Source organism: Natrix helvetica (assembly GCF_964273705.1).
Source record: "Natrix helvetica genome assembly, chromosome: 2".
NCBI lineage: Eukaryota > Metazoa > Chordata > Lepidosauria > Squamata > Natricidae > Natrix > Natrix helvetica.
Genome location: NC_138552.1, coordinates 39,247,695 through 39,268,019, shown reverse-complemented (window position 1 = coordinate 39,268,019; position 20,325 = coordinate 39,247,695). Strand labels below are relative to the sequence as shown.

General features: G+C 42.1%; 1 protein-coding gene across 7 annotated transcripts in view; it reads right to left on the bottom strand.

Moving 5' to 3' along the window:
• VCAN (versican) overlaps window positions 1-15,127 on the bottom strand; it is a 101,830-nt gene extending 86,703 nt beyond the window's left edge. For 2 of the 7 annotated variants that reach the window (XM_081942667.1, XM_081942673.1), the window contains exon 1: window positions 14,310-14,459. In XM_081942667.1, the coding sequence (XP_081798793.1) occupies window positions 14,310-14,444 (135 nt within the window). In that variant the 5' untranslated portion in view covers window positions 14,445-14,459. The other 5 variants (XM_081942670.1, XM_081942669.1, XM_081942672.1 and 2 more) reach the window with 5 other exon arrangements.
• Between the last annotated feature and the right edge of the window lie 5,198 nt (window positions 15,128-20,325).

Genomic DNA, 20,325 nt, shown 5'->3' with positions numbered 1-20,325 from the left:
GCTGGGAAAGGTGAAAGGGAGCAAGCACTAAGGTGGACAGACTGAATTACAGCAGTGATGGGAAAACTGCATTAAGAATTGAAGGTCCAGGTTGGGATCAGATCATTCTGGAGAAAATCTATCTATGACAGCCCGCAGGCCAGATGCATCATTGGCAGGCCATGCCCACCCCAGTTCTGCGAAGGGAAACATGTTCCAAAACATCACATGATGGCAACGTGACAGCGTTAGTTTGTGATCTACGTGGTCACTAAGAACTGACACCAACTTGATGGCACATAATCAATGCACTGCCCTGGGTTCATATAACCACCATTTATAACCTTTCTAAGCAGCTTCTGACAAGCAAAGTCAATGGGGGAAACCCAGATTTACTTAATAACCCCATGATTTACTAAATTGCAGTGATTCAATTAACAACAGTGGCAAAAAAGGTCGTTAAATGAGCCAAAACTCACATAACCTATGCCTTGCTTAGCAATGAAACTTTGGGCTGAGTTGTGGCTATAGGTAGGTCAAGAACTACCTATATAAAATCTACCTGTATAGATTTTATAACTTCAGATACTTAACTCTGAATTTATGAAGTGCTGTAACTTCTTGAAGACTGAATTATTTATGTATTATGTTCAAAATACAAAGCAAAGTTCTCTCTTGATGATCATTTTTTGTGTGTGTTACCATGACAAAATGTCTGGACCTGAAATTTGTACCTAAAAGTAGAAAAGTAAATGGAATGGACCTACCCTGGTTTGCCACTTTATAAAGCATATAAACCCTAACAGATTCTTTAGGCAGAGATAAGATCAGCTAAAAAAGCTAGAATTCTGCTCGAAGCTAATTTAGTCCAATTACTACATTCTTGCCAAAAATATGTCAGATTTTCACCACTACAGAATTGCCCAGTATTTTCTTATTCCACACCATTGTTCTTGGCAAGAACACAAATAGTTAAATGTTCACAACGGGATTGGGGAAAGTAGCCTCAAACTGAAGCTTCTATAATTAATTTCACATTAAGTATTCATCCATAGAATTCTACTGCTTTAAGGTAAAGATGAGAATCAATGAAGGAAATTATTGTATATGCTACATTTTATGATAGTCATGGTATTTACAGTTTAAATGACGCTGAATCCAACTAAAGTGGCTTTCAATACATTGTAAATGCTGGTATAACCAATATTCCTTTTAATCCAAAACAGGAAAGTGCCTTCTAAGACCATTCTTATATTTACCTTAAAGCAAGGCATAATTTGCAAATCAGAAGGCCTCTAGTTAGATACAGCCTTCTTCCTTTTCTACATAATACCGTTAGCTGAATCCAAACCCAAAGGTCACCTATCACATTTCATAAACTATTCCTTATTTCAGGGAGCATTAATGCAATACAATTGTATACTAATTTCAATATAAGAATAATTTTCACTCCCTGCAATAAGTGTAAAATATAACAGATGTTTCCAGACTTGTTTTAAGGTGTTTTGTTTCTTCTAGTTTAAACAAAGAAATATAAAATCTGGATGCTGTCTAAAGGGCCACAAAAGAGCATACAGTTTTCTAATTAGCTAAACAGCAACACATTAAATATCTAAGGCTGTGTTTGCTGAGCAAGCTGTGACCAAATACTTTCCAGGTATATCATCTTCTAATATTTTATTTTATTATGTTAAACAAGTCAGTGAAAGAAAATATGCACAAGAGCATTAAAGAATCAACACAACCTCAAAACTGATAAGCGTAGAAAGGAAAAAGGAAAAAGGAAAGGAAAAAAGCCAGCACATTATTTTATAAATAATCATGAAAAGTCTGCATTATTTTTTGTTTTAAAAAAATCAACCATTATCAAGCAGTACATATCAATTTTCAAATGATGCAAATCAAAAGTATATTTCTACTTCCAGCATTGCAGAATAATTTTATCCATTTTATGCCTGAAGAATCCACAATTCTTCATAGCTGCATATATACAAAATACTGATAATATATCCAACAAGAATATATGGATTTTCAACATGCAATGATTGAGCCAGAATTGTTAACCACCCTGCTGACATCAGCCCCAAATGCATTAATAGCTCAAAACCAAATAAACAATTAGTCCCTTAATTGCATCTCCAGCAACATGAAGATTGCAATAACCTTGCTAAAATTCCCTGTAACATTCAAATTCAGAAGCAAGATTTTTGTTGCTATTAAACCTATTTTAGTGTAATTTACTGCAATTCTCCTTTTGTTCACCAAGACAAGACATTCACGTTTCTACTTCCCAAGGTCATATAATCAATACCATCAGCTAATAGCAGTTAAATCTGGATGATGTCACTTTAGCTGCATCTGCTTCAGGCTGGATTTCCAGATAAAAAGTTCTAGACTAAAATTGCCTTTGCTCAGCCTCCCCAGTTTGTTCCCTCAAGATCTATTGTTCTTCAAACTGTTGGACTCTAAATCCCAGCTGTTGGTTGTATTAACTGAGAAGTAATCCAGTGCAGCTGGAAGACCTTAGGGTAATAAGAGTTTCTTAGATGATGACCGCCCTTAGGCAAAAACAGGAAAAAAAACCTTTTTTTACTTGGATCTTAGGCTGCAATATATTTACTGTTCTTCTCACATGCATGCATGAATGCAGCTGTTTCTGATTTACAACTTGGAGAAAATAGAATAAGGTTTGACAGAGCCACCAGTGCGTGAATGAGCAAGCAGCCTCTATTATAGTTCACTGAGGATCAAACAGGTTCATGAAAGCATGTAAGTTTATGCTGTGAGTATCTCAGAAGAAAGTTTCCTCTGAGCCTTACTCCTCCTGTTTTTTAAGGACTTCTTGAGAAACGTACACTTAATGGCTCCTTACTTCCTGAACAAGTTGATCAGTCAACAGCTGCCTTTTTGTTTCTTATGGCTGTCATAAGAAAAGGACTAGAGATCTCCTTTCAACTGGAAAAGTCTTGTTAGATGCTTGCCAAAATATAACAAATGTATTTGCTAACGCCTAAATAGTGTTTTATCCAAACTGAAGAGAAAAAAGAAGCAGAAAAGATCATTGGCAGGTACTTTCATTACTGCTAGTAAAAGGAAACAATCATATAGCTTACTGCATTAAGAAAAGGGAAAGATAGTAACATCCTTTGCCATCTTGGGCCCTCACATATTTTGATTCCTTGCTCCATACACATTTAACACCCTCAGGATTTATTTTGCAATGCTAATAGCTGTTGTATCTTCTGAAGATTTAGGTCCCATAAATTTGGCATGGTATAGTTCAAAGCATATTTAACCAGTTCCATTAAACTTGGTCCCAAGTAAATACACTTAAAACTGCAATTCCAAAGCCGAAATTGCTTCTCTGATTTCATGCTTTCAGAGAAGCGGAAGAAAAAGACAATAAACCCTATACTTCATGGGAACAGACACTAAGGCAGTACTTCCCAACTGTATTCAACTAATAAGCTCCTTGGCATACTACACTCTATTTATTCATCATCACATCATCTTCACTCTTTTTAGATTATTGATGGATCGGTAATTGCCTAACACTGATTAGGTGCACTATACATTATACTGCTTAAGTATTATGTCTTCCATTTAATTAACATTGCCAGTTTTACCATATTACTGCCAGTTGATTAATTGTTCTGCTCACAGTTGGTTAATTTGGGCTATATTCAATTAATCACGGTCTCTTGATTAACTCATTATCCCTTGTAGTGATCCAAGTACTACATGGCAGAGTCCCCAAATCATTATATTGCCACTCCCTACAAGAGAATCATTTTGTTCCTCGCTTGGTTTTTTTTCCCCCATCAAATTTACATTATTTATATTCTGTGGATTTTTTTTTTAAAAAAAGTTGTCCCACACCAAAAGTCCATGAGTGTTATATAGATGTAGTTTATTGATTTATTGAATTTATATCGCTACCTATTCGCACATAGCAACTCAAGGCGGCTTACAGAATATAAATCCTTATTTCAAACAATAAAACTAATAAAAAAGAATCAAATAAATTAATATAATATAATCACCAACCACCCCGGTGACAGATGATCACACGAGCCAGTTATAAAGCAGATCACATTTTTTAACTCAATGTCAACTACAGCTGGCCAACCAGGTTGCTCTCCATTGCAACAGTTTTGCTTATTTAGATCTGCAGAAATGAGATGTGTTCTAAATAAGCTGCTATTAGTGGTCTATGGTAGATCATATATTGGCATAAGCTGGGCTCGTGTATTGCATTAAAATCAAATCAAAGTATGATTCAGTGTAAAGTATAAAATGGCTCTTAGAATGTACTTTAGATATAATTATATCTAACTAATTAGATAATGTTTGTGGAAGAGAAACTTGGCTGGGAGTAAGAAAAAAATGTTAAAGTTGGTATTTCCAGAATGATTTAATTTGATGTGGTTTTCACACTGTACAGGGACTAGAACCTAATGTGATATTAACTTCTCGTTAATACAGCAATGTTTGGGCAATCTCCAAATAACATCAGAAAAATAAAATTAGGTGAACTAAACAAAAACATAGCAGAACACAAGTACAATTCCCTTTAACTCCAGTTTCACACCTTTTTTTAAACTAGCCTTCACTGATTTTTTTTTAATAATTTCAAGAAAAACCAGATATTTGGAAATACATTAGCAAAGAGAATTTAAGTGGTCATTGCATACAATCTTAATCTCAACAATTGCAATTAGATTTCTAGTTTCTTGATTCTTGAGTTTTACAGAGACTTGGACAGTGTCATAAATGCAAGACTGCTTTTTGTAAACTAGGACATTGATTTAAAAAAGGTATTTTCTTTATAGCAATGCCCATTAATCCTGGGTATGAATCTCAATACTTCTATGATCATTTTATTGTTTGGTTTAACATTACTAAGTGCTGGATGATACTAGAAGTACAGTGTAATACAGGGGTGTCAAACTGGTGGCCCACAGGCCAGATGTGTCATGTTCAGGCCATGCCCACCCTGGATCCGCAAAGGCAAAAAAAATCATGATACGTCACATGACACAATCAAGTTTGACATCCATGGTGTAGCACCATGCTAAAGCCATAACACAAATAGTCCTCGACTTACTAGAGTTAATTTAGTGACCGAAGTTACAACAGCACTGAAAAAAGGGGCTTATTACTGTTTTTTAGAGTTACGACCATTGCAGCATTCCCATGGTCACATGATCAAAATTCAAATGCTTGGCAACTGATGCATATTTATGTTAGATGAAGTGTCCTGGGGTCATGTGATCACCTTTTGCTATCTTCTGACAAGCAAAATCAATGAGGAAGCCAGATTCATTTAGCAGTTGTGTTGCTAACTTAACAACTTTGGTGATTCACGTTACAACTATGGCAAGAAAGGTTGTAAAATGGGACAAAATGCACCGAACAAATGTCTCAAAAAGCAAAAGAAATTTTAGGCTCAATTGTGGTTATAAGTCAAGGACTACCTGAATTGTTTCCCAGAGACCATTTGATTTTAACCTTTAAATCCTCAGTTGGTTGAGGTTTGATTAGAATAATCAAATCTCAGAATAAACCCGTGTGGACTTTAAAATAATCATAATAAGGTCTCTTTAAAATGTTCTCTTTTTCCAAATCCACTTGTTAGTGCACAGGAGAACATTTTTTGTGTGTTGCTTCCTGCTATGAAAAAGATCCACTTTAGGACTCCATATCAGCTCCTGAACTGTCCACTTTTCAGAAAAAAAGATAGGATTCCTCTTTTTAGCTATTAGGTATTTCAATTTGTATTAATACAATACAATACAATACAATAGTAGAGTTGGAAGGGACCTTGGAGGTCTTCTAGTCCAACCCCCTGCCTAGGCAGGAAACCCTATACCGTTTCAGACAAATAGCTATCCAACATCTTCTTAAAGACTTCCAGTGTTGGGGCATTCACAACTTCTGGAGGCAAGCTGTTCCACTGATTAATTGTTCTCACTGTCAGGAAATTTCTCCTCAGTTCTAAGTTGCTTCTCTCCTTGATTAGTTTCCACCCATTGCTTCTTGTTCTACCCTCAGGTGCTTTGGAGAATAGTTTGACTCCCTCTTCTTTGTGGCAACCTCTGAGATATTGGAATAATGCTATCATGTCTCCCCTAGTCCTTCTTTCTCTTAAGCTAAACATACCCAGTTCCTGCAACCGTTCTTCATATGTTTTAGTCTCCAGTCCCCTAATCATCTTTGTTGCTCTTCTCTGCACTCTTTCTAGAGTCTCCACATCTTTTTTACATCGTGGCGACCAGAACTGAATGCAGTATTCCAAGTGTGGCCTTACCAAGGCATTATAAAGTGGTATTAACACTTCACGTGATCTTGATTCTATCCCTCTGTTGATGCAGCCTAGAACTGTGTTGGCTTTTTTGGCAGCTGCTGCACACTGCTGGCTCATATTTAAATGGTTGTCCACTAGAACTCCAAGATCCCTCTCACAGTTACTACTACTGAGTAAGGTATCACCTATACTGTACCTGTGCATTCCGTTTTTGTTGCCTAAATGTAGAACCTTACTCTTTTCACCATTGAATTTCATTTTATTAGATAGTGCCCAATGTTCAAGTTTGTCAAGATCCTTCTGTATCTTAAGCCTATCTTCTGGAGTGTTGGCTATTCCTGCCAGCTTGGTATCATCTGCAAATTTGATGAGTTCCCCATTTATTCCCTCATCCAAATCATTGATGAAGATGTTGAAGAGTACTGGGCCTAAAACAGAGCCTTGGGGTACTCCACTGCATACTTCCCTCCATGTAGATGCAGTTCCATTGAGAACTACACGTTGAGTGCGGTTGGTCAGCCAGTTACCTGTACTTGGTAATACTTAAGTAATACAATAATTGATTGTAATTGTTTTCATCGGATTTTAACAGATTGTTTTACAGGTAATGCTGGAGGGGTAGTATTCAGCCAGTTCTGGCAGATTCTAGAGAACCAGTAGCGAAATTTTGAATTGTCCGGAGAACCGGCAAATAGACTGCCCCCCACCCCCACCCCCTGCCTCCTAGCTGATCATTTTTTGTTGTCCCGAACAGAAGAATAGAGCTGGAAAGCAGGTTAGTGGAGTGGGAAGAGAAATCAGATTTTGCAGTATTGTTCCCCCAGGAGTAGGGAGGGAATGGGGATTTTGCAGTATCCTTCCCCTGCCACGCCTACCAAGCCACGCCCATGGAACCAATTTCTGGAGCCCTGGCTGAACAAAGGCTACAATCTGAGAAATGACTAGGTTGAGTGTACATAGCAAATACTACTATTACTATATTTAAAATATTACTATTTTAAAGAATGTTTTTAAAATTCTTTGCTGCTTAGGCTTTTCCCAATTCAAAATTCTTGTGAGCATTGAGAAGAGAAACAGATAAAGACCTTCTAATGGAAATAAATGTTTATATTTATTTTTCTTTTGCAAAAGTGCTTAGTATACTCTTATACTGCACCCCTTGGACTGGACAGGAAAGCCTTGTCAAAATCCTATTCTAATAAGGCTAACATGAAGTTACAGGGAACTCACAGTGTTGTAAAAGAATAATACGATGACATCATTGTGTAACCCTACCCAATGAGAGAGACCCACAAAAATGAGAATCGGTGATGCTCTTGTACTCTGTCAAGGAAATGAAACAGAGAAGAGGAAGTTCCTGTTTATCAATCTCTGCAATGTCCGTTATGCTTAACATCAAACAATTAGCCATTGTTTGCATGCAATTCAAAATGGCTGTGTTATGAATTATGCTATATTAAAATCAAGCAGATCACATTATGCTTAACACAATACAGAAGCAAAGCTTCACACAAGAGAGGCAAAGTTGATGCTAAGTTAAAAGTGTTAGACAAGGATCGGAAAACCAAGGTTTCATCCTCTCCCGGTCATGGAAGCTCCTTAGTTGACTTTGGTCTAGTACATGGGTGTCAAACTTGCGGCGTCATGTTGCCATCATGTAACGTATTGTGATGTTTTTTCCCTTAGCGGAGCTGGGGTGGGTATGGCCTCTGCATGATGCATCTGGCTTTGGGCTACCAGTTTGACACCCCTGGACTAGTCAATCATGAAGGAGGATTCCCATATAATCTGCCTAAAGCTATTGGAGGAAAGGCAAGATGTTAAGCTGATAAATAGGTAGCCATCCAATCTAAATCAGCTGCTCACTAGCAGCAGACCATATATCAGAGAAACAAATACCACCATACCTGTAGCAATAGTCCAGACCCTAATTCTGTCCCCATATTCACTCAGACAACAAATATTGTATCAATAGAGGAGAATATTTGTAGCTCAGGACTGAAATGAGGGATCCTTGGTGCTCTCCGAGCTTGATTGTTTTCTTGCAGATGTTTCATTAGCCAAATTAGGTAACATCAGTGCACTGATTGTATTACCTAGTTTGGGTAATGAAATGTCTGCAGGAACAAAAAAGAAGCTGAGAGACCACCAACAACCCCTCAACAAATATTTTCTATGTAAGTGTTTATCTTCCATAACTCCAGGAGTCATGTATTTTGTCTATCTTCCTACATGAAATAAGTTACTGTATTGTTCAAACTGACAACCAAAGTAGTACTAAAAAAAAATCCCAGGGAAACTAGTGACATGTCCTCAACTGTGATGGAATGTACCCCTGTAGAAGCAGCGGGGACAGTTTTGGCAACTGTGCAGCCCACAACTGGAGGGGGGGAGGACAAGGTTCAGGGTAGCCACTCTTGAATTCCTTGGGCTATATCTAGGTAATAAAATTGTATCTTTATCTTGGCAAAAATATGCCCTTTAAATATAAGCAAATAAGGACTGAACTTAATTGGATCTCGCTCTCTCACCTCTGGGCTCGGGCCTGACAGGTGTTGAACTAAACTTAAAAGGTTTGGTTCATTTTTGTTTTTTGTTTTATATTTCAACTGGACTCACTCTTTACAGCTCCAGTCACATGTCTGCCTTATCTATTACACAACACATTTTATAGATGTAACAAATAGTAACAACATGAAAGTTATACAACAATGTACTAGTTTTAAGATGCTATAAAACTGTTTTGAAAATGAGCAAAGTAGTGTCTCTGTTTTCTGTTGGTCTACATACTAATCACTCATTGTGGAACAGTTATAGAAGTATACCAATACTTATATTCAACAGTGGAAAAAAATGCTCTCATAGAGCAGATAAATATTTTGCCAATATTCACTTAATCCCCCAGAGAAAGATTGAAGGCAAATGAGGTCCAGGCAGAAGAAGAATATCATGGCTTCAAAATCTAAGGGACTGGTTTGGACAAAAACTCAACAACACTTTTTCGTGCAGCTGCTGATAAAAATAGGATCGCCAACATCCAATGATGGATATTGCACAAGAAGAATAGGATATGAACATGTGATGCGACAAATTATTTACTGGTATCACCTACAGCAGTTTCCCTAATCTGTTAGTACAGGTTGGACTTAAAAAAATTCTAATGCAACCTGTTTGAAGGTCATGAAGTTGGATAAATATGACATTGCAAAACATAATCAAGGTGGAACCTAGTTGGAATTGTCAGGCATATACTGGAGGCATATACTTTTGAAAGCCAGATAGTGTTGAAAGCATAGATATGATCTTCCAAATCCAATTCCAACTTGACCATGAGTTCAGTGACTGACTGAGGCAAAATCAATTTCTCAACCAACTTTAGATAATAATGGGAAAGCTATCTTCCCCCTCCCCTCTTGGCTGATCTCTGTAAATTTGCCATGCCAGACAGATGCTGACTCTGTGCTGACTCAAAAGCATTTGGCTTGCCTCTGTATTCAGTAATTATGAATGCTGATGGTCTGAGGAGGTTGAGCTCTTATGAAACCTTTGATGTCCCGTGGTCTCTTTGAGACAGGCCAGTTCATTGTTGAAGGTTACTAAAGTCCAGAATACAGCTTTTCATCTTAGAAATGTCTTGCCAGAATTCCCTGCTAGTCTTCATGTGGCATGATAGCAGTGTTCCAATAGCTAAGGGGTTGCCATAAAGGAAGTCAACCTATTCTCCAGAGCACCCGAAGGCAGGACAAGAAGCAATGGATGGAAAGTAATCAAGGAGGGAAGCAACCTAGAACTAAGGAGAAATTTCCTGAAAGTTAGAACAATTAGTCAGTGGAATGCCTTGACTCCAGAAGTTGTGGAAGAAGTTTTAAAGAAGAGGTTGTATAACAATTTGTCTGAAATGGTATAGGGCCGTGATGGCCAGTTGAGTTCACCTTTTTAAAAGCTATTTTTCGCCTTCCCCAGGCTCCAGAGGGTTTATAGGAGCCTAGGGAGGGCGAAAGGAGCCTCCCCCGCCCCCCCGGAGGCTTCAAGGACCGTCCCTGATGCCTTCGGAACGCTTAAAACGACCCTCCAAGCAACCCGGAAGTCACTTCCGGTTTGCTCGGAGGGTGGTTTTAAGCGTTCTGAAGGCTTCAGGGAAGCCTCTGGACAGCCCCTGAAGCCTCTGGAGGGCCTCTGGGAGGGCGGGGGAGGCTCTTTTCGCCCTCCCCAGGCTCCTATAAAGCCCCTGGAGCCTGGGGAGGGCAAAAAAAACATGTAAAAATGGGGGGGTCGCGCGTTTTTCACGCATGCGCACTGGGGGGGTCGCGCGTTGCATTATGGGTGTGGCACGCCCGCACTCGACCCCCCTGCGCTCCCCCCACTTGTGGCACATGAGCCAAAAAAGGTTCGCCATCACTGGTATAGGGTTTTCTCCTTGAGGGAGTTGGGCAGAAAATCTCCAACGTCCCTTCCAACTCTGTAATTCATCCTTTTCCTTCTTGGCACCATTTACTGAGGAAGGTGCTGGCTAATAAAGCAGCCCCTAAAGACCCCCCCCCTACACTGTTCCACCGCCTTCCATTCCCCGTAGCCACCGCTAGCACCATCTTAATGTATTCCTTAAATTGTCGGGATGCCAAACCCCAGAACCTCCCGCCCCCGGCCCCACCTCCCTTTCAAATTTCTCTCCCACCACCTCTTTTTCTCGCGCGCGCTCACACTTCATCTCCGTCAAACAAAAGGTGCCAAGCCAATGGCTTGGGACTTCCCAGCTTCACACACCACCGGACGAGGAGGGAGGACAAAGGATCCCCTCCCAGATGAAGTGATCCGTCCAGGTGGCTGCTCCTTTTCTCGGCCCCGGGGATGTGCCTGTTGGGAGGGCCCTGCGCCCGGCTTTGCTGCGAGCGCGCTGGGGGGAAAGGGGGAGAGGGTGTATTTCTGAAGAACTGGCGGGAATATGAGTTCCCAAAGCCAACACCTCTTAAATCCGCGCTGGGGAGTCTTTTGGGGGCAGCAACTTGGGCAAATCTATATTCCTGCTGGTGTCGCCGAGGGCGGCAGCCTCGTTTCACCAGCCAAACAATATTTTCACACAGAGCAAGAGGGGGGCACGCTCCTCCTCCTTCCTGTTCTCCCCACCCCCGCCATGGGCAAAAATGGGAACAGGCTTTTCTTTCTCCGGGAAAGAGGAAAATGTGGCCGTTGGAACATAATCTTCCCCATCACTCACTGCAGAGGCAGCTGAAGGAGCCATCCCGCCTAACCCTTTATTTGAGGAGAACCATGTTCCCACTTCTTTTATTTAAAAAAAAACCCAGACCGAGGAGTTCGTTGAGGACCCAGGCCCGTAATGTGGGAGGTTAGGGAACTTAAAATACCAGCCATTGGTGTTTAAAATGGCAAGAAAATCCGGGCAGATAAAGGAGGCAGCGCGGAAGTTCTCCGTCTCCTTGAGATTAATAACCACGGGGCTGCTACAGTTTTCTGCTAGGTTTTCTGTGCAACTCAAAAACTCCAAAGCGCCCAAAGTTTGCTAGAAAGAGTAGCCTGTCTTTAGGAATGGGCTGTTTCCGAGACTGAAGGGAAGGGAAGCAGAAGGCAAATTCCCATCCCTGCTTGCACAGAATCGTTTCCTTATCGTACCTCTTTTCCCGCCAAAGCTGGCGCTCTAGCCCAAGGAGAGAACAGAGGACTTTAAAAACAGTTTCGTGGCCCAAGTAAATCCCAAATTGACAATTTATTAGGCCAGAACTGCAACATGTCGCTTTCATATAAACAAGGTTTGAACTCAGTATATAGATCCTGGGAATCGGGGTGTGTTCTTTGCGTCAAAATATACCTGCTCATAAGGCAACTGAATGATGCTAATTTGATGAAATTAACCCATAACTAGGGTTGAAATCTGAAAATTGAAATCACAAGCCAAACAAAGATCTGTCTGCACAATAGGCTAAAGCAGATAAAGTTAAACTAATCAAGCGTAATCTGTTGTGCGAATGCTACAGCTACATTATTCACTGAATTAAAAACATTGTGTTAATGTGAAACTCTTTCGGCAAAAAAAGAAGCAGCCGGGAAAGAGAAAGGAACAAAAGAAAAGAAGCAGAAGAAATATCTGCAAGGGATTAGCCATTCGTGGCTGATACCATGACGTTCAGTAACCTAGAGTAGTAACAAAAACTTTTTGTCAGCTAGGATAAGCACTGACACCAACTTTTACCCCTTGTGAGAAATTTCTCAAGACCCTGCCTATGTGGACTGGATCTCCTTCACGCCTTCGACCTTCAGAGTTTCTCCAGCAGAGGGAGCCGCGGAACTGCGCAAAGACGCGCCATCCCTTCCAACTTCCAAGACTTGGGAGTTTTAAGACGCGCGGACGCTTCTCTTTCCCGGCTCTCCGTTTAAAGCACCGGGCGTCGGGAAGCGCCGGAGCTCCTTAACCGGGAAGGCTGCACGCGCCGCCCGCCTCCGAGCGCCAGTTCATTCATTCGCTCAACGGAAAGAGGTTTGCGCGGCGGAGCCCTTCGCGGGTCTCTCGCGGGAGGAAGCCGGGAGGAGGGCAGGATTAGTCCCTCCTGTTTGCAAGGAAAGAGGGTGTGTCGCAGCCGCTGGGCGGGGCAGGATGGGGGGCTTATTCTCCAGCTTGCTTTAAAGCGGGGAAGAAGCCCCCACCCCCCAAAAAACCCCACCCCCAGCCTTAGGGTTTCTCAGCGTTTGGAAAAAGGGGGAAGAGTCTGCCTAGAAGAAAGCAGCTGGGATGGAAGAAGACGATTAGTTGACGATGACATAGACTTTTCCTGTAAAAAAAACTCTGACACTCCCCCCGTGCACCGCCCCTGTAACATTTGGAGCCCGCCAAAGAGATCGAGCCAGAACTCCTTGGCTGCCGCCACGCACAGGAAGACTGAGATAAACGCTCCGAAAAGAAAAGGCGAGAAGGGCGATTTTCCTTACTTCCCGCCCCCCGCCCGACTCGGCAGCAACATGCCGAGACAGACAAAACAATGCTCCCATCTCCCAACACATTTAGATTCACAAGAAACGCAGCCCTCCTTTCCCCCGTTCCCACCCTACCCGCCAACACCACACCCACCCCCGATTTTTCCATGTTGCATTCATTGCTAGCTAGCCAAGGCTTACTCATTTTGGGGTGAAGCGACTATTCTCTCCCGGGATGTTGCTTTTTGCAATCTGGATCAGTGGGTCAGTTAAACAACACTAGTTTTTTTTTAACCTAGGTAAATGATTAGATAGATGATAGATAAGATAGATGATAGATAGATAGATAGATAGATAGATAGATAGATAGATAGATAGATAGATAGATAGATAGATAGATAGATAGATAGATAGATGATAGATAGATAGATAGATAGATAGATAGATAGATAGATAGATAGATAGATAGATAGATAGATAGATAGATAGATAGATAGATGATAGATAGATTCTCGCAACTTATTTCAAAGAACAACCGATTTCGAACTTCTACCTTGGAGCCTGAAATCACATAAAATTGGCGTGGGGGGGGGATGGGTTACTCAAGCGTCGCAGCAAAGCCTTGCAGGGACCTCACATTGCTGCTAAAGTTTGTCACAACAGCTATTTACTTCCCAAACGCTTTTTCCCCTCTTGATTTTCCTTGCTCCATAGGTTGCTTTCCCGGCAAGTTTAAAAAACAAAACAAAACATCCCACTCTTAAAACAAAGCCCCAAAGTGATCGATGGAAGCGCTCCCCGTAAGACCGGCAGGGCTGAGCCGGGAGGAGAAGGAAGCAAGGGAGGGATTGGGAAAGTTGACCATCCGCGACGCCTTTTCTTCTCACTGACCTTTGTGATCTGCCCCACCACCTCCGGTCCCCTGTCCACTATGGTCAGAGGAGACCCGACTCCCACCCCCACCCCAACTCTTCGCCCCAGGTTTTCTTGCCAGGAAATCTCCGCGGCCAAGCCTGGAAAAAGAGACCCAAGTGTTCTCCAGGAATCCCCCAAACCAACTCCACGGCTTCTACCGCCCGGCTCAGCCCCGCAGCCCAACCTGCTCGCCAAATCCGCCGTTTCCCAGCACCTCCTTCCCTCCAGAGCCGCTTTGTGTCTTCCAGACCCTAAAAGACGTTTCCTCCCAGCCATTAACCGTTTCCGAGCCGCCGGACTCCCCTACCTTGCCTCCCATTGAGGAACTCTTGTCTGGCCATTCTCTCTCTCTTTCTCTTTCTTTCTCTCTCTCTCTCTTTCCCCATTCTTTCCACTTTTCTTTGTTCTCTACTTCCCCCCACCCCCCCATCAATATTGTGCATTACACTCTGCTTCTCCGCGAAAAGCGTTGGCCTTCTCCAAAGGTATGAATGAAAAGAAAGCATGAAAGAGCCGGCACCTTCAAAATCATCCTCATCAGCTTTTTTCCCCCTTCTTCTTCTCCCCAACCCCTTAGCTTTCACCAAACTCTTTTGTCTTACAGATAACCCCCTTCCAGATGTTCCCTCTCTCCCCTCTCACTTGACCAGCAGAAAATACAAAGGAGGATGGTATAGTTACCTTTCAGAGCAGTTTATTGCAGAGGCTACCAAAAAGAAGAAAAAAAGGGGGGGAGGAAAGGGGAGGGAGACAGAGATAGAGAGAAAAAAGAGGAGCCCCAATCAGCGATGGCTGGTAATCCAGAGGCTCCTTCGGGCGCGAAGTCTCCTGTTCTAGTAGCCACTTGGGAAACGGGTCCTTCGGGGGCTTCTCCTGGCGCCCTCTCTCCTGAGGCGGCGAGCACCTGATCCCACCCGGGCGCGAGAAGCGCTGCAGCTCCCGGCAGAACGAAGCACCCAACGCGCTTTGCCTGCAAGTTCAAATGCGGACTTCACCACCCATCATGATTATATCGGGTCCCGTCAGCGTTTCAAGAGGAGGGGCCCTGCCTTGCCTCCGAGAGGAGGGCTCTTCTGGCTGCACACCCGCCGAGGTTCGCCAAGACCGAGCCCAGAGCCAAAGAGGGGCAGCAGCGGGAGAGCAGCGGCGGCGGCGGCGGCTTCTTCCCACCCCTCCTCGCTCCCCTTAGCCCCAAAATCTCCCGAGAGGCTCTGCAGACTCCCGCCGCAGCCGCGGCAACACATGTGGTGGGGAGGGGGTTAATAGGCCGTCCCCTTCCCTCCCCGAGGACAACAAGAAGCTTCAGATGGCAAAATTGGGACGGGGGGAAATCGGGGCACACGCTGTGAATGGGGGGCGTCCTCCTTGTGACTGGGCGAAAATAAATTTAAAAATGAGCGAGTTGAGGGGGGCCGCGGGTGTGCCGAGCGTCCTGTTTGAGCCGCCCCACCAACTCTCCAAAGATGGTTGGAAGCCAACGTTCAGCTAAGGCTCGGCTAGTGGGGCTGAAGCCAGTAGTCTGGCAAGCCGGTAGCCCACGGACAAATGATGGTCGCCTATCCCGATTATTTTCGAAACAAGAGCAAAATAATAATAACAACAATGTTGGAACCGGAGGCAGGGTGAAAGTGGAAGCAGCCCAAACAAAAGAGCGTTTTGGCCAAAGACTTCCTCAAGTCTGAAGTCTCTTGTTAGGAAATTTTGCCTTCCTTCCTCTCAGTATTGTAACTTGACTCCCGATATTTCTCTGTCCCGTATTGGAGCTTCCTTCAATCCAAGGTTGGCTTTGCTCTCTTTACAACATGGCCCTTCCATGCGATGCTTTCTTTCATTTCAGCTGTCTGTGCCCTGGGAGCAAAGAGCAATGGCTCTACAAAGAAGAGAAGGCATGGCCCCAGAATAACATTTGAAGGTAGTTTCCTTTTGTTCCAAAATTGAGTTAAAAGCAGGCGTGGGGCCAGCAAAGGAGGGCTCTCTGTCTTGGGGCTGTCTACAAACCATGATCAAAGAAGCCAGATCTTCCATATGGTTAGGCAGAGTGAGGCAAGAGATGCAAAGGAGTAAGGGACGGCTAGGGCAAATCTAGACAGCATACTAAAAAGCAGAGACATCACCCTGACAACAAAAGTATGTATAGTATGGTTTTCCCAGTTGCAATGTATGGCTGTGAAAGTTGGACCATAAGAAAGACCAAAGAATTGAGGCCTTTGAAATATGGTGCTGGAGAAAGTGTGAGTCCCTTGGACTGCAAGTCTATCAAACCGGTCAGTCCTAGAGGAGATCAACCCTGACTGCTCTTTAGAAGGCCAGATCCTGAAGATGAAATTCAAATACTTTGGCCACCTAGTGAGAAGGAAGGACTCACCGGAGAAGAGCCTAATGCAGGGAAAGATTGAGGGCAAAAGAAGAAGGGAAAAACAGAGAATGAGATGGCTGGATGGAGTCATTGAAGCAGTCAGTGTGACCTTAAATGGACTCCAGAGGATGGTAGAGGACAGGAAGTCTTGGAGGAGCGTTGTCCATGGGGTCGTGATAGGTCAGTCATGATCTCGCAACTAAGAATAATAACGAAGGGACAGAAGTAATGCATAGAGGACAAGAGCTAGACTGCTTCACTGTGGTCTGGGAAAAGCTGCAACCTTTAATTGCCACCACAGATGAGTTGGAGTGCAAGCCAGCAAGGGGCACCAAATTGACTTCTTAGAAGAGGAAACATCAGCACCACTCCATGAGGCAATACAATATCTTGAGTCATTTCATTTAGAAAGCAGAGAACGTGACAACTTGAATTGGTTCCTCCATTGCAAAATGGGATTTACAGACTAAAATACTTCTCTGTCTCTTCCACTCTGCATATGTTTTATATCCTTTATTCTAAAGACCATGAGATTCTCCTCTGACCTTTACTTCAACTCTGTTTCATCATTTGGAGACCATTAAATTTCATGGAGATTTGAATTCAAGACAGCTCCAGCCCCAGCTGAGCTGTATAAAGTCAAACAAAGCACAATATCCAATTGTCCTCTAATTTTGATCCAGATTATAGTTCACTTACCATATATGTCAACTGTCTTCTTTTGAGCATACAAGTCCCCCCTTGAACATTTTTATATGAACACAGAGTACTATTCCCTACTGTCTGTCTTCCAATTAGATGGGATGGCTATTCCATCATCATCAGAACAGAGAATGAGTGGCCCTCTAAAAGTGAATGGCTGACTAGCACAGATTGAAATATATCTATCATCAACTCTTCATCCATTCATATATCCATCTGCCTGCTTGCCTCCCATAGTAATGCTGTTGATACACACATTTCCTTTTCCCCCCTTTATCCACACTGTACCAATTTTGCACAATTCCTTCAGTAACTACATCACTCAGGTAATAATTGGTAGCATGATTGAGTTAATAGGAATAAGATTACAAATTTAGTTACCAGTCAGATGATTGAACTGACAAGGACTCCAATTGTGGTAGAAGCTCATATTATATAGGGCTGTGATGGCGAATTTATGGTATGTGTGCCGCAAGTGGCACACGGAGCCATTTCTGAGGGCATGCGAGGCATTGCCCTGTCAGCTCCAGTGCCATGCACGCCAGCTGATTTTTGGGCTTGATTTTTGACCATTTTTCACCCTCCAGAGGCTTCCCTGAAATCTCTGGAAGGCAAAAAACAGCCCAACGCACAAACGGGAAGTATGGGAACGGACTTCCCGTTTGTGCATTGGGCTGTTTTTCACCCTCTAGAGGCTTCAGGAAAGCCTCCAGAGGGAGAAAAATGGGCTAATGTGCAATCCAGAAGTCCATTCCCGAACATCCAATTTGCGTGTTGGGGCATTTTTTGCCCTCCTCAGGCTCCTAGAAAGCCTCTGGAGCCTGGGAGGGTGAAAAACAGACCTACCAGGGCACTGGAAGTCGGAAAATGGTCTGTTTCTGCCTTTGGGGTGGCACCCGTTTTCGCGCTTCCCAGGCTCTAAGAAAGCCATGCACGCGTGTGCGGGGCAGTGGGGGGATCACATGCGCAGGAGGTATGGCATGGGGGGGCATTAAATTATGGAGTGGGCACGCACACGCCAGCATGTGATAATGGGCGTGTATCTGCTTTTGGCACCCGATGCGAAAAAGGTTCACCATCACTGATATAGATAGTTTTAGTTTAGTGATCATCTCACTTAGCAATCATTCACAGTTATGATAGCGATGAAAAAGTAACTTTGTTACCAAGCCTCACACTTAGGACTTTTGCAGATCTGTAAAGCAAAGGAAAGTATTATAAGCATAGTTGTGTGCTCACTTAGTAACTGCTTCCATGTTACCAGTCTCAACTGTGGTTGCTAAACAAGGTCTCCCTATACACATAATCAGTGCAATAACAAACCATCCGTATAATACAAAATGCAAATGTTCAATAAGCAATTTCAATAATTGCAAGTGCAAATATTATCCAAATAATAAAATTAATAAAAATTAAAAATGTCAAAGCCAGACCATGCATATTGTGAGAAAATGTGCAATGATTCATATACTCAATTTAGAATTAACAGTGCTTCCAGGATTGATTTATCTATTTTGCCCACTGCCTCTAAAAAAAAAAAAACAGTTAATGAGAAAAAAACATCAATTTCCCAGTATATGTTAAATGTATCTACTGCTCATCCCAAGGGTTGTTTACGTTAAGCAGTTAGGATCCTTATTGGTCCCAGGATAGAAAATATGCATAAAGTGCTATATAAATGATCCAGTGTTTTCATAGTAACCTAGAATCTAATTATTATTATCAGCAGCAGCATTATTTCATTATTGCCTTTTAGTCAGATCTGTCTCCTGCTAACTAATCCATGTAGTTTTCTTGGCAAGATTTTAGAAGTAGTTTGCCATTGCCCGCTTCCTAGGGCTGACTGGAAATGACTGGCCCAAGGTCACCAACTGGCTTTATACCTAAGGCAGAACTGGAAATCACAGTCTCTCCAATTCTAGCCTGATGCCTAGACCACTCTACTAAACTGGCTCTTGCAATGGGAATTCTAAAACACTCCATTTTACAAATTAAGCATTTAGAAATTAGTCTAATATCATCCAGTAAATTAGTCACTTTAAAGAAGAGATTTTCCAGGCTAAAATCTGACGGCTCCTTTTACAATCACAGGGATGTTTGCTGTATTTAACAATACAAGGCTTTCCTTGCACAATTTATATAAAGGGAGGGTGAACATTTTCCAGTCTAGGAGCACCGTCTGGTAAATCCACCGCTTTTGGCTGCAGTCTTTGTTGCAAGCTTAACACATATTGAAAGTGTATTCTTCCTAATTGACGTCCACATTTCTGGCAAAGGCAGCACAATTGCGACAAACACATGTTTTTGCGCTTGGCAATATTTTTTGTTTGTCCTTTGTCGGATTTATATTGCCGAAATGTGCACTTGGTTTTTTAAAAGTATATATTTTCTATTCTGCCTTAATAAAAGGTATATGTAATAGTACAGAAATATTTAATAAAGTTGTGTGTAAGAATTTAGCCATGCTAAGCTATTCATCTTTGTCATATGCACCCAAGCATCCTACTTGAGGCTTTCCTATGAGCAATATTAAAAGTTTCTCTATGACACTGGAAAAGAAGAATTTAAATTTCAATATAGTATTTGGCTTAATATAAGAGAGTTGTTTACTAGTAGTAAAATGTAATGTCACAAAAACATTTAAAAAGTAGTGATTTGTTATGCGAACTGCTTTAAATTTTGTGAGAATATTAAATAATCATTTACCTAAAGACAATTCTAGAAATGCACCCATGTAGATAAGCATGCAAAATTGTAAACTAGTTAGGCTATCATGCACCTATCAAAATCAGTATCTCAAAATTCATCACATACTAATGGAGGATAATGGAAGAATGGGTAGTATCAGAAATATTTTTTAATTTATTCCTTCTCAAACTTGGTGACCATGGGTGAGACTACTACCCAAATCAGCATATGGATGATGAGAATTGTAATAAAACATAAAGATACCATGTTTCTCTGAAAATAAGATAGGGTCTTATTTTCTTTTGACCCCCAAAATAACCACTTGGTCTTATTTTTGGGGAGGTCTTATTATTTTTTAGGTGCAGGAGGCGGCAAGTGTGATCACCTCATGGCTGCTGCTGTGTTGCAATATTTTCAGGGAGGACTTGTTTTGGGGGGAGGGCTTATCTTAGCA